Source organism: Phycodurus eques, chromosome 15, assembly GCF_024500275.1.
Source record: "Phycodurus eques isolate BA_2022a chromosome 15, UOR_Pequ_1.1, whole genome shotgun sequence".
Taxonomy (NCBI): Eukaryota; Metazoa; Chordata; class Actinopteri; order Syngnathiformes; family Syngnathidae; genus Phycodurus; species Phycodurus eques.
Window position 1 is genome coordinate 7,049,745 of NC_084539.1, and position 15,394 is coordinate 7,065,138.

The window sequence follows — 15,394 nt, forward strand, 5'->3', positions numbered from 1 at the left end:
TTGTAACTCCTCCATGATTCCCCCCGCCCTCCCCTCCCATGCAGCACATTGTTTCAATTTTGAATAATACTGAACTCCATTGTGCTACTTTGTGCTCTATTGTTTGGACTCTTCACAAATCCTTGTTATCTGTGTCATACTGTTCAAAATCTGTGGTGCATGATATTCAATTGGACTAAGTGGCACCGTAGCAGCTTAATTGATGTAGCAGGATCACAGGCGATCAGGGGAGGACGCTTATTTGGATCACGTTCAAATGTTGTATAATATGAAAATAAATGAATTTAAATAAAATAACATGATGTTGAAAATGTAATGACGTCAAAATAATTCATGCTGATTGCGTATGAAAAATAAATACACTGAATTACTTTTGACATATATATTTTAAACTAAATTAATAACATTTTTTGTTGGTTGTAGACAAAATACAAATTTTAAATAAAATGTATTTACAAAAAGTAATTATTTATTGGATAAAAATAAAATAAAACATTGATGTTGATGTCAGACAAACAAATTAAATAAAAGTACATTAGAAAAATAAAGAATTAAGCAAATAAATGTTTTAATTAAATATATATATTATTCAAATGAAACAAAATTGAAACAAAATGATTTAAGTTGGCTGATAAAACAAATTTTAATTAAAATGTAATTAAAAAATATTATTTGTTGGATGAAAATAAAAAACATTTATTCATGTTGTTTGCAGATAAAGCAAATAAAATAAAAGTAGATAAGAACAATAAATAGAATCAAACAAAACAAAATCCATTTGAATGAAATTGATTTAAATAGAATAAAATAAAATACATTTTATTTTGACTTGAATCACAATGTATCGATTTATTATTGTTGATTGTAGATATTTTATTGCTACAGGAAGTGTTTTTGCATAAAAGTCAAAACACAAAAAAATAAATAAATAGAAGTCAATCTGAGGTCACCGCTGTCACTTGTGGTAACATAATCTGAGGTCATCAGAGGTCACATTCAGGTTTGCCCCTCTCAGTGTGTGTGCGGTGTGTGTGTGTGTGTGTGTTGTCATAAATGAACACAGTCACAGAGTACACAGATCTCCGCCCTGCTGCCTGCCTGTCATTGTTTTTTCGCGTCGGCAGCGTCAGTCAGGAAAGAGGCGCCAGTGGGGGATTGTGTTTGTTTGAAGTGTGCGCGCGCGCGCGCGTGTGTGTGTGTGCGCTGCGTGTGCGTGCGTGCGCGTGCGGCGCGCGTGTGTGTCTGCACGGCAAAAAATGATCCAGCAGGGACCAGGTCAATACAACAGCTGTCCCGTGTTCCTGTCTACACGATACTTAAACGTCAAGGAGCGTGGGAAACATTGAGGCTTGAACACAACCTGCAAGCAGATATGATCAGCTGTCAGTGAAATTATATCTGTTGCCATGACAATGGATTTTCAGCCAGTAGTGCATTTTACGTTCAAAAAATGTTGAGGCGTTTCGAATGTTTTGCCCCTCTCATGAAGCCAAACAAGGCAACCAAACTATTAGAAACGGATCTCATGAACTTTAAAACAGCTGTGGTAATATATCCAATAGTGACCTCTGCTGGTTATTGTTAAAAGTGACTATTTCTTTATACACTTGATACATATAGGAGCTGGGGGTGTGTATTTATGCTACGACAGCACCAGGTGCTTCTTCAAGTTAATTTATTGGAGAGGAGGGCTTCTTTTTTCCCCTGACATAGGCTTGTGTAAGGGTGGGGCTACCTTTTCTTCTTTATTTCTCCATACAGAGGCTATGGGTATTACCCAACTGCAGAGAGTCCCAATAATGTATTTATTTGAGAGGGGGTCTTTATAATTTTGCTGAAACATTCTCTTGTCAGGGTGGAGCTGTATTTTCTTCTTTATTTCTTCATATGGAGCCTGTGGGTGTGTATTTTCTCATCTGCGGTGAGTTTTGGATGCAAAATTGACCTCATTTATTTCAGAGGAGGCCTTTATTTTGTTCTGTAAAGGTGGAGTGACGTTTTCTTGTTAATTTCCTCAACTCAGGGCTGGGGTTGTTCATTTACTTATTTTAATTCATTTATTTGAGAAAAGGCCGAGATATTTGTATACTGAACTGATTGTGTAAGGGTAGCGGTTCCTTTAGGTACTTACTAAAGGGCAGTCACTGAGATTGATTTGATTGGAGAGGAGGTCTTTATTTTTTCTTTCTACTGTACCGCTTGTTGAAAACATGCCAAAAGGTAACTGCAGCTACCTGACTTTTCTTTCTAAGTAGAAAAGGGAGGTTTCTATTAGAGGGGAGGCATTTATTTATATAAGTATACAACACAAACAGTGATTACTACTGGAATGGAGGACACTATTCAGGGAAATACGATGTTATTTGTAGTAATGATTATCATAATAAAAAAGAATAGCGGTATTAAGGTTTCATGTTTTCTTCTCTTACAGATTACACTGAAGAACTCCGATTCTACCTTATTCACATGACCGAAGTAAGACCCTCATTTTCCGGCGTGTGTGTGTGCATGCATTTGTGTGTGTTTGTGATTCTGTGTGCTGACGGCAAGCCAATTGAGTCGACATTTAATCACATTATTGGTGAGACACGGGGATTAGCTGAGAGCTCGAATGAAAATGTATTTTCCTCTTGCATCGCTGTCACGTCCACAATATCTGCGTCGCGTGTCAAACAGAAGTCCAATCGTACGTGTTAGAAGAAAACAGAAGGAGTCGTTGTACTCTTAATTGAAAAAAACTAGCCGTTCTATAGTAGGTTTTGTACTTTCCATTTTTCAGTTCCCAGAACCAGTGATTTAGAGTGGGGTGGGGTGAGGGGATGAAAAATTCCAAAGAATCAAGAGAATGAAGTTGTAGTCGTCATTAAAAAGAAATAAACAGGAGGTTCCATAGCGGGGCTTGAACCTTATTACCTTTCGCCCTCCTGAACCCCTGATCGAGCATTAAGTGGGAGATAGGACGGTGCGAGGGAGGCGGACACCCAGAGATGGACATTTCTTGGAGTGAGAACTTTCAAAAGAAGCAGAATGATAACAGAGAGAAGTAGTAGTAGTCCTATTCGAAGAAAATAAAATAAGTGAGTCTTGTACCTTGTTATCTATCAGTTCCCTAAGATCTTGGTCTTATATTGGATGGATAAAAAATTTAGGGGGTGCACATTTTTGAAAGAATAGAAAAAGAGAAGCAGTAGCAAAGTAGTAGCAGTTCCAATAGACAACAATCAGGTGGTTCGTTGAAGGTCGTCTACCTAAGGCTTCAGTTTCAACCAGTGGCGAGTGTTGAGAGAACAAAAAATAAGCTGTTTTTTGATTGCATTGTGAGCTTTGACTAGTCCTACCGCCGCTAGTCTTAAAAGGCTCATACCAGCAGGCCACATAACTGGCAGCGAGGATGTGAGCCAGCAGCAGGAAGTGAAGTTCTACCTTTGTTACCAAAATGTCAAGGCCAATGATTTGCAGGCAACAACTTTGCGGTAACGAGAACCTTATTCATCATAGGAGTTGTGTGATACAACACGGACCAACATCACAACACTCGTCGATGAAAACTGACAACAGTATAGCGTACAGCATACAGCAATATGCTACAAGTACAGCGGCTGAAATAAGTATTTAACACGTCACCATTTTTCTCACTAAATGTATTTCCAAAGGTGCTACTGACATGAAGATTTCCCCAGATGTTGGGAACAACCCAAGTAATTCATACATACAAAGAAAGTAGAAGAAATAAGCTCAGAAATTAAGTTTTGTGTAATAATGTGAAATGACACAGGGAAAAAGTATTGAACACATGAAGAAAAGGAGGTGCAAAAAGGCATGCAAAGCCAACACAACACCTAAAATCTATCAATAATCAAACAGCAATCCAGCCCCTTGTCAGTGTAAATGAATATCAGATGGTTCAGTCCTAATTGATGGCCTACAAAAAGGTCTCATTGCCAAGGTGTGAGCCAAGACACATCTCATAATGGGGAAGAGCAAAGAGCTGTCTCAAGGCCATTGGAAACTAATTGTTGCAAAAGATAACGATGGCATTGGTTGCAGGCGCATATCTAAGCTTCTGAACGTTCCAGTGAGCATGGTTGTGGCCATAATATGTAAGCGGAAAGCCAATCATGCCACCATAACTTTGCCTCAATCAGGTGCTCCTTGCAAGATTTCTGACAGAGGAGTGCAAAACATAATCAGAAGAGTTGTCCAAGAGTCAAGGACCACCTGTGGAGAGCTTCAAAAAGACCTGGAATTAGCAGGTACTGTTGTCACAAGGAAAACAGTGAATAATGTACTCCGCCGTCATGGCCCGTATGTACGCTCAGCACGCAAGACCCCATTGCTGAAAAAAAAAAAAAAAAAAGCTTGTTTAAAGTTTGCTGAACAACATTTGGACAAACCAGTTAAATACTGGGAGAATATAGTCTGGTCTGATTTGAGCAAAATGTAGCTGTTTGGATTACTTGGATTGTTCCCAACATCTGGTGAAATTTCCATGTCAATAGCACCTTTGGAAATATATCCATCTATCCATTTTCTGTACCGCTTATCCTCACAAGGGTCGTGGGTGTGCTGGAGCCTATCCCAGCTATCTTCTGGCGAGAGGCGGAGTACACCCTAAACTGGTCGCCAGCCAATCGCACGGCACATATAAACAAACAACCATTCGCACTCACATTCACGCCTACGGGCAATTTAAAGTCTTCAATCAACCTCCCACGCATGTTTTTTGGGTGTGGGAGGAAACCGGAGTACCCGAAGAAAACCCACGCAGGCACGGGAAGACCATACAAATTCCACACAGGCGAGGCCAGGATTTGAACCCCAGTCCTCAGAACTGTGAGGCAGATGTGCTAACCATATACCAAGTATTTTGTCGTGCAGCCACCAGTATATTTGAGTGGAAAATGTACTTGCATGAGGTCTTACTTGTAGTTGCAGGTAACTCCCTGCATACGATTCTGTACATATTTATTTTCCAAGCTGATGCAAATGGAAACTGTCTCAGAAAACGCGGTTAATGTCTACATCTGTATTCCAGTAAATCACCTTCCAACTCTTACTGCTGCAGACATATATACTACACTACATAGTATGCCGCACAACCTCATTAGCAGGTTATGAATGTTTTCAAGCTTCACCCCTGCCTTTTTTTTTGTTTTTGTTTTTTTGGTGAGATTCCAGACAGAATAAGAGGAGTATTGCTATCTGTCCCACAGACTGGGAAAAAGAGGAAGGAAGTGGCTACATAGCTTTCACTCAGTCCAATTAGGAAGGCATATAAATAGCAATGTTTTACAGAGGACTACAGAAGAGAGTTGGAGCGGGCCAATAGCACAATTTGATTAGGCATGTTAACGTAACAGCGTGGAATTGGAATGTCGCCTCCGGAAAGCCCCCCTAAATGCTAGCACAACTGGAAATAATGATGATTTAAAAAACCAAAAAAACCAAACATTTTCAAAGTTTTTCCACCACTGCAAAGAGAGGCGTTAGCACCGACGCTAGCGGTAACCCAACACTAGCGTGAATGATGCAACTGGTCACTGTAGCAAGCAACCTGTCAACAACTACTGTACATTAAAAACAGGATTTCCTCAACGGCATTGATGATGATACAACTTCTGTCACTACACTGGCACTAACACGAGTGACAAAAATACTGTTCTCCTCGTAAATAATAAAAATCATTCATATGCTGACACAATAATAAAATAAAAATATTGTTAATAATATTGTCATATACTATTTATGTGAAGAGCATTTTTATTTTTTTATTTTTACAAAACATCAGTCAAGGAAAATGTATATTTTTTGTAGTGGTTATTAGAGGTAAGGTGTTGATTAGAGATAAGGTATTTTTTTTCAAATGCATTTTTATTACACTTGTTTTTACATATATTGTCACAAAATAAATGATTTATTATTAAATTAATATACTTTACAGTACCTGTACCTGGTCCAATTGTTGGATAATATTGCTTTAAAATGCTGTGCTAGAGCTGAGGTTTGCAGTCGATATTTATGATACATAAGCGCTTTAAACCTTTGTTGTATTTGGCAGCCATCTTGCTTTTAGTGTTAGTTTTATTCTATTGGACAAATATGCTTATTACTTATTACTAACTACATTTTAGTTATTTCTATATGTGATGGTTATAGGCCAGTTTTAGTCGACGAAAACTCAAAAAGGTTTTAGTGGAGTTTTGGTTTTAAAAAAAAAAGAAACTATTCGTCTTTTAACAAATGCACATCATCATGTGTTTCAAGTTCAACATATCATTTTTACAAAAAATACAATGAATTGTCTGAACTACCAAACAAGCAAAATGAAAATACATTTTGATAGCTTATTAACCACATGACTGGCACCCACCTGTACATAAGCTTGTTGATGTTTGTTTCTGAGCAATGGCCAAAATTATAATGTAAATTTACTGCAATGTATCGGGGTTATTTGTTTTTTTGTGATACTTTTAGCATGTCCATTGGGATACGTCATGGTCATTTACATCTACTCATTTTCTTCACAAGCCTAGCTGTACAATCCAAAAGGCTTTGAATTGTTATTTGAAAGTGAAATTGTTACATATTGGTGCTTTCAATGCTGTGCTTTACAGTACTCTTATTATTTGCGCATTTAGGTAAGATTTACGTAGATGTACATAAAATGGGATTATGGCCGCTGGGATACGTCAACATGTTAGCACTAAAGCTAGTGCTAACACGAAACTTAATTAGATATGTTGTCATCATCTGCGATCACTAATTATACAGGTGTATAGTAGTACCATCAAAATGACTTGAAAACTTGTTATTTTAAGGTGAAATTGTTACATATCTTTGCTTCAAAACGCTGTGCTTTACCCTAGCTTCTATTATTTGTACGTTTAGGTCAAATTTAAATACATGTAAAAAATATAAACAATTCGAGTATGTCCGCTGGGATTCGTTTTGGCCGTCTCCAACCGTGCATCTGTAGTTACAAGCCATTTTGGGATCCAAGTCGCTTTGAAGCTGTGCAGATTGTTACATAATGTTGCTTTAAAAGGCTCTGCTCGAGCTAAGCTTTGCAATAGCTTCTATTATTTGTGCCTTTAGGTAAGAGTTACATGTGTGCACACTACATAATGTATCATATAATTGTAGCACGTCTGATGGAATGCATTGTGTATGACTGCACATTTGCGAAGCTGGTCTAATTATGATGTAACATTGCTTTAAAATGCTTTGCCTGAGCAGTAATTTCTGTTGTTTGAGTGTTAAGGTAAGATTGATTTTCTTCTTTGACTCCCGTCTGTGGTGCTTATCGCTGTCATGTACTCAGTCATCTATTCATTGCGTCAGCAGTTCCTTTCACAGCTCCAGAGGTAAAGAGCAGACATGGCATGTGGTGGTTGGCGATGTCTGTTCCAGATGCTATTAGAGGAGGACCTGTTTTATCCCTACTCTAGTCTCGTCAACCTATGGTAGTGCTTGTTAATCTCCGAGCGATGACAGAATCTTTACGAGAGGTGCTGACAGATGGTGTGCGAAGCAAAGCCGCGTGAGGCGAGTATGAAGAGAGAGGGAGAGGGGGGGGAGAGAGAGAGAGAGCGAGACAGAGAGAGATGGGGTCCTTAAATAGACAGCCTGTTGAGCTATACAGCGGGGAGGAAGACGGAAGTTTGAAGCGCTCAGGCGGCCATGACCCTCCCCTCAGTGTTTGAGTTTCCACCAATATGGGAGATGTTTTTAATGCAAGCGCTCGCTTGCTAATTCAATTGCACTTTCTGACCTGTAGAGGTCAAGCACGCACACACACAAGCACACAGACAGGCGAAACTAGGATTGGTCCGCGACTGCATGACGTCACGACTGGAAGCAGTCTCTTGGCTATAAAAAACTCTGTGACCGAAGACTTTTTCCACCCAGAGCTGATTGAGCTGCGTGTAGAAGACCTCAGTGCTGAACCTTCACCAACCTTATATTTTGACTCTGTATTTTAAAATAAATTGTTAAACTTTTCATCTAGCCTGATCATTGAAGAATCACCTCGAGCAGAATAAGAGAACCGGGTATTAGAAGTTCGCACAGTCGCCAGGCTAAACCCGGGTCGCAGCCTTCCTCAATTGTGTGCACCTTTGGTTCCTCTGCAATCATAGATACAAGAGTCTAGCTCTCTCCGATCTCTGCAGCATATCCGGAGTGATCATACGTACTGCTCAAGTGGTACCATTTTTCTAGTTATCCAGAGGTGCTGTAAGTGGGGGTGTATAAACCTTGCTTGTGACTTACTTTAAAGAAGGAAGTCACAAGCATTTGGGTCCAGTGACATTGCCGGAAACCTGATCATCATATCCAGCACAGCCCATCAATTTGTTTGGCAGGTGCTCATTGATAAATCTCCTGATTGCGCGATGCCTGTGTGAAAGTGCACCATCATGCTGAAAAAGGTAGTCACCATCAGCATCTAGTGTTGGAAACATCTAAGTGATTAGCATCTCCAGGAGTAATGTAAGAAGAGCCATTGAAGTGTATTAAGGTATTAAGGGCCGTAAGACAAAAAAATAAAATTAAAGGGTATCTATTGACTCCATTTTTATCAATATACAGTGGAACCTCGAATTAATGGGTTTATAGGGGGAAGGGTCGTCCTTTAAATCAGATTGTTCATTAGATTTAAGCACTTTCTTGTGGCCTAAAAACACCAGTACAGTACAAAATTATTGTCAATAAATATAAAAAGGCTTTAAAAGTCCCATAGTTTGGCTATTTAGACCTCCCCAGAGTGACTCTCTAACATGGATTTAGTATAAAACTGTGAATTTCATTAAAAAAACAACAACACCTTGGTATTGTCAAACTCGTGTCCAGAAATGGCCCTCTGACAGCTACTTCTGTTTGACCCATTTTTGTATCCACTTTATCCACATTTGGCTATGACCACCCCCTTTCCTCTGATTGGTCGCCTCGGTAAAAAAGACCCAACCCTCACTATTTTTGAGAGCGCACGTGTTTGTTATGTTGACAGCGCTGGCTCGGGAACGGAGAGGTAGGCGGAGATCTTTGCGAGTGACGCAGATAAGCTTGAGAAATTCGAATGATTTGAATTCAGGCCTCTCGGCAGAAAAACGTCTGTCGCTCAATAATGCATGGAATATTTTAATTCATATATCGCATGTTTACTGAGGCACCATAGTTCAATTATAACATACCAAATACTAGAAAAAGTTGGTTTGGTAAAATACGGGTCCTTTAAAATGTTTGATAAGTCTTAAAGTTTATCCAAACTTACCTCGCTGGTGCATGAAAGGGATGATTTTGAGTTCCAGCTGGACACTAGATTCTGTCTGTTAACCAACATTTAACCAACTTCTGTCTGAAGTTGGTTAAATCGGGATCTGTTAATCAAAGTTCACTTTATTTGTATTGGTTTAGATTAGTGATTCTCAAAGTGGGGTACGAGTACCACTGGTGGTACGCAAGCTCCCTATGGTGGTATGTGAAAGAAACAATTATATAGTCAAATGTACAACATTTAAGACATGAAATACAATCAAGCGTATTACAAGGGTGCACACAGCCTGTTTAAACTTTTTTTTTTTAATCAAGTACATTTTTCTCACTCAAGTGCATTTAACTTGTCAGTGCAATACGTTTGTGGGCAACCTATATTATACATTAGATATTACAGAACCTTAAGTTCTTTGAAATGATGGGAAAATATACAATTTAAAGACAAAACTGCAGGATTTCTGTCATGTTTGTAGCTGAAAATAGTCATTTTCAAAATAGAAAATGTGTGACTTCCCCCAAAATTCTCAATTACTCCGCTTGCAATTGACTCATGGTTTTTCCAACAAGCCTCCCACTATTATTGCACAATGAGTTACTGGTAAGCTTGTTCTTCTTTCAATTGTGTTACCTGGCCAATAAAACAGGACAGGAACAGAAACGCTCCCCTCCTGAATTTGGGCCTTCTTTTTCTTTTGTGTGCTCCTGGCATGCGGGAGGTCATCCTATTTTAGCAGGCGCTCAAAACGGAAGAGATCTAACCCAGATTTACATGTGAAAGAAAAATGTGTGTGTGTCTACGGGAGGAGAGTGGGGTGGTCTCTGGAAAGTCAAGGATGTGTAAGTGTGTCAGTGACGCAGGAGGAGAGGAAGCAGAGATAGAGACCGTATGGGTAAATCGGGGTGAAAACGGTGAGATAAGGCGTCTACTGCGTTGAAGATTGACGTCCAAAGCGGTGGGTCATCGCTGGCTTGTTAGAGCAAGTGGTCATGGGAAACCTGGCTGACCGCGCTGTGCCCAAGAAGTGGTTATCCAGGGAGGGCAACTCTCTCGAGCAACACCTGCTTTCTGACACTGCAGATGTAAGTGGAACTCGTATAGATCAAAGTATTTTTCGATCACAGTGAGTTTTTGATAGATGTGTCATATGACAAACCCCTGTGGACAATAAGAATTCATATAATATATTTATGTTGGAAGCTCCTGCGTGTAAGTTGGTAAGAATTCTGTGAAGTCGTATTCCTGGAAATTGTTACCATTATTATGTAAGTGGCCCTGCAGAATCGCTAACGGCCAAGGAAATATTAAAATATGTCCCTTTAACGCTGCAGTTGAGTACATTGACTGGATGGATGCCAATGCATTCTAAAGCTTCTTTATTGGTCACTTATTAGCAATTTAACACGAGCGACTAGTTCTGTATTATGAATATTACGTGTGTAGAATATGCCCTCAAGATCAAGCTATGTAAAACCCCGACTCATTACAGACACTATACCGCATTGTTACAGTTTAGTAATACATCATATGGAAAGTTAAGTCATGTAATACTTTTGTGAAATGTATAGTCCCTGTCTAAGAAAAATGGCTCACTGCCTCACTTTACCCTAATGCAGGTGAACCGTGTTGGCAAAAGGTGAAAATGAATTCCTCGATCTAAAAAAAAAAAAAAGAAAAATAAATGTGAACTGCGTTCTTCCTTGACCTACCCTATACAAAGATTTGAGACAATCCCTTAACTCATTGTGAAATCCTACTAACTGAGCAACAAGGTAACTCACAGGTCATTAAAATTTGACGCAACCAATTAACCAAACAACACCGAACATAACATAGCTAACTACACACAAAATTGGTGGTACCCTTACACTTGGTTATGTGCTGGGGCTGCTTGACTATATCCGCCACACGGTGTCTGGAATCTATGCGGAGAACAATGAAAGTTTTCGTCAATATTTGTTTGAACAATATTACTTATAATAATAACTTTAAGCAATTAAATAAATGTCTGTTTGGATAAAAAAAAGAGTGCATTCATTCTGATGCAATAAAAACGGTAACTGACAATCTCATGTGAACTGAATGAATGATTACGAAAATGAATAGCATAGAAAAATAATACCATTGATCAGAGGCAAAATCTGAAATAGCAGACTCCCGGTGGGGTCAATCATGTGCTAATCATCCTTGATGACGACTATAGGAAGGGCCCAGGGCCAAACATTCCAGTGTACACGGCATGGGTAACTTACACATCTGTGAAGGCACCATTAATGCTGAAAGGTACATACAGGTTTTGGAGAAACATATGCTGCCATCCAAGCAGCGTCTTTTTCATGGATGCCCCAGCTTATTTCAGCAAGACAATGCTAAACCACATTCTGCACGTGTTACAACAGCGTGGCTTCGTAGTAAAAGAGTGCGGGTACTAGACACTAGACATTAGTGTTACAACAGCCTGGCTTCGTAGTAAATGAGTGCGGGTACAAGACTGGCCTGCCTGCAGTCCAGCCCTGTCTCCCATTGAATATGTGTGGCGCATTATGAAGCGTAAAATAAGACAACGGAGACCCCGGACTGTTGAACAGCTGAAGCTGTACATCAAGCAAGAATGGGAAAGAATTCCACCTATAAAGCTTCAACAATTAGTGTCCTCAGTTCCCAAACATTTATTGAATATTGTTAAAAGAAAAGGTGATGTAACACAGTGGTAAACATGACCCTGTCCCAGCTTTTTTGGAACGTGTGGCAGCCATAAAATTCTTAGTTGATGATTATTTGCTAAAAACAATAACGTTTATCAGTTTGAACATTAAATATCGTGTCCTTGTAGTGTATTCAATTAAATATAGGTTGAACATGATTTGCAAATCATTGTTTTCTGTTTTTATTTATGTTAAACACAACATCCCAACTTTATTGAAATTGGGGTTGTAGTACAGTTTTTATATGAAATGAGAAATACGTACATGTATATAAAAAAAAAGTAAAACATTGAAAATTGGCATACACATATTCACCCCTTTTGTTTTGAAGCCTCTAAAAAGCTCTGATGCAACCAATTACCTTAAAAAAATCTCAACTACTGAAATCTACCTGTGTGCAATTTAAGTGTTACATGATCTCTCAGTAGCTACACTCCTTTTCTGAAAGGCCCCAGAGGCCGCAACACCAAAGCAAGAGCCACCGCTAACCGAACACAGCCATGAAGACCAAGGAACTCTCCCAACAAGTCAGGGACAAAATCCGCATCTTTGATAATCTCCAGGATCACCATACAATCCATCATAATAAAATGGAAATAATATGGCACCACACAAACCTAACATGAGAGGGCTACCCACCAAAACTCATGGACCAGGCAAGGTGGGCATTAATCAAATAGGCAGCACAGAGATCAAAGGTAACACTGGAGGAGCTGCAGAGTTCCACAGCATAGGCTGCAGTATCTGTCCATCAGACCACGATAAGATGTGCATGCCATAGAGATGAGCTTTTGGAAAAGTGGCTAGAAAAAAGCTGTTACTTTCAGCAAGAAATAAGAAGGTGCGTTTTGACTTTGCAAAAAGGCATGTGGGAGACTGCTAAACTGTATGGAGGATGTACTCTGGTCAGATGAGACTAAAATTTATCTTTTCGGGCATCAAGGAAAACACTGTCTGGTACACAACCAACACCTCTTATCACCCCAAGAACACCATCCCCACAATGAAACATGGTGGTGGCAACATCATACTTTGGGGATGTTTTGCAACTGGAGTCACTGAGAAACTGGACTGAGTCGAGGGAAAGATGGTTGATGCTAAACACAGTGATATTCTTGAGCAAAACTTGCACCAGTCTGTCGGTGACCATCAAACTTGACGGAACTGGAGCAGTTTTCGCTTGAGGGATGGGCAAAAATCCCAGTGGCACATGGCAAGGTGTGGCAAGCCGTGATTGCCGCAAAAAGTGGCACTCCGTACTGAAATTGGGGAGATGAATAGTATACATGCTCCTTTGCTCCTTTTTTAGGCCAACCACAGAACAGCCGTGAAGTGGAAAGGAGGACAAACAAACTCAAAATAGATGAAAGAGTGTGGGAAAGACATAAAGGCAAATTGCATTCTGTGCTTTACCATGGAAATTGTTTGGGAAAAATGCTTTGTTTTGCTCCCTCAGTGCTCAGTGAGGATATCTGGAATGTTACCCCGGAGTGTCTTCATCCACCGTTTTCTCAATTAGTAGGAATGTTGCCTTAATGTGAAAATATGACTAAGATTGGTTGGAAATTATAACCTAATAATAATAGAGTGGTGTCATTGATCAGTTTATAGGTTTTGCAATGTACCTCCACTACCTTGGCCATCTTATGTCTATCGTTCAGAAATCAATAGGCAGAGGCTTCTTTGTCTTCTGCTACCTCTGTCATCTTGTGTCAGATAGTATTCAAAATAAATTGGGCTCTCATCCTGAACAAGAATGATTGAACATTGACAGTGATCGTGTGCAGTGAGGGATTGATCGGTTTTCTGATTGGAGCATTCTTGCCGAGGCAAATTTGATATTATTAACTATCCATCCATCCATCCATTTTCTGAGCCGCTTCTCCTCACTAGGGTCGCGGGCGTGCTGGGGCCTATCCCAGCTATCATCGGGCAGGAGGCGGGGTAAACCTGAACTGGTTGCCAGCCAATCGCAGGGCACATACAAACAAACAACCATTCGCACTCACATTCACACCTACGGGCAATTTAGAGTTGTCAATTAACCTACCATGCATGTTTTTGGGATGTGGGAGGAAACCGGAGTGCCCGGAGAAAACCCACGCAGGCACGGGGAGAACATGCAAACTCCACACAGGCGGGGCCGGGGATTGAACCCCGGTCCTCAGAACTGTGAGGCAGACGCTCTAACCAGTCGGGCCACCGTGCCGCCTATTATTAACTAATTATTATTATTAATTATTAATTAATTAGTTTAAACAAGATCAGTTCAAACAAGATCAGTAAAATAATGTGATTGGTAGAGGGGTGACATTAACCCATATAGCCTATAATCTGTCTAACTGTGGCCATCTCCGATCTCATATCTTTTAAAATCAATTTTTCGTTCGAGCTTCAATATTAAACAATAATACATTTAGGATAGATCAAGAACATTTGAAAAGTGATTGGTATAGAGATGACAAAAAATATTCACACTTTTGGCCTTTGATCTCCGTTACCTTTGCCATTTTATGTTCCTTTAAAATCGAAAGAGTTTTGTCTTTGATGAAGAAAAATAGCCCTGAAAATGTAAAGACGATGTTATGAAAGTTGTAAAACATCAAGAAACGTACCAAGTGATCTGACATGTTTTCCTTCTCAGGGCAGTGAAACAATCGCAACTGAACTGTTCCAGTTGCGATCACATATGTTCTGTATTGGGAAAGCAAGATCCCTCTTGACTTTGGATTGTATTCAACATAGCAGGAAAAAGTATCTTAGATGAATGATATTTATGGTAGCAAAAAGCCCAAAAAGTCAGTACATTCACAAGCATGTTCTGACTTTTTGGGCTTTTTGCTACCATAAATATCATTCATCTAAGATACTTTTTCCTGCTATGTTGAATACAATCCAAAGTCAAGAGGGATCTTGCTTTCCCAATACAGAACATGATATGTGAGTGGATGATCCTGACTAGAGAGCAGGTGTCAACATCTGGTGACATTAGTGAGCGCTTCAAGAGGCCCCTGGCTGCTTTAGGATCATTAGCTCTTGTTAACATGACACTTAAGTGGAAGCTGCTTAAGCCCGTTGAGTGGCATGGTTCCAAGTCACATTAAATACCCTGCTGTGTCTCTCTGAAAGCAGCCGAAAAGCGTATTATGTTTTTATTTACATGCTGCGGTACACCAAGTGGTCTTTGCTGGGTAACTATGAGGCTTTGGGATGGCAGTATGCTGTAAGTAACCCAACTGTGATGGAGTGACAAGTCATGATGCAGTGACTAATGGGCAATGACGCCTCTTCGTGTGACCATGTGTTGTTTTTTCGCCTAGCATTTGCAGTGTTTCTTAGTTTAAGACCTCATTTGAAGCCTTGTAGAGAAAGAATACAACCACACAGGATATGTCTATTACAGCCAGTAATTTGCAGA

General features: G+C 39.7%; 1 protein-coding gene across 7 annotated transcripts in view; it reads left to right on the plus strand.

The window, feature by feature from the left end:
* rgs3a (regulator of G protein signaling 3a) overlaps positions 1–15,394 on the plus strand; it is a 138,303-nt gene that overhangs the window by 33,207 nt on the left and 89,702 nt on the right. For 6 of the 7 annotated variants that reach the window (XM_061699184.1, XM_061699183.1, XM_061699182.1 and 3 more), the window contains one exon: positions 2,432–2,475. In XM_061699184.1, the coding sequence (XP_061555168.1) occupies positions 2,432–2,475 (44 nt within the window). Of the gene's footprint in view, positions 1–2,431; positions 2,476–4,089; positions 4,254–15,394 lie in introns of those variants that run through there. The other variant, XM_061699189.1, reaches the window with a different exon arrangement.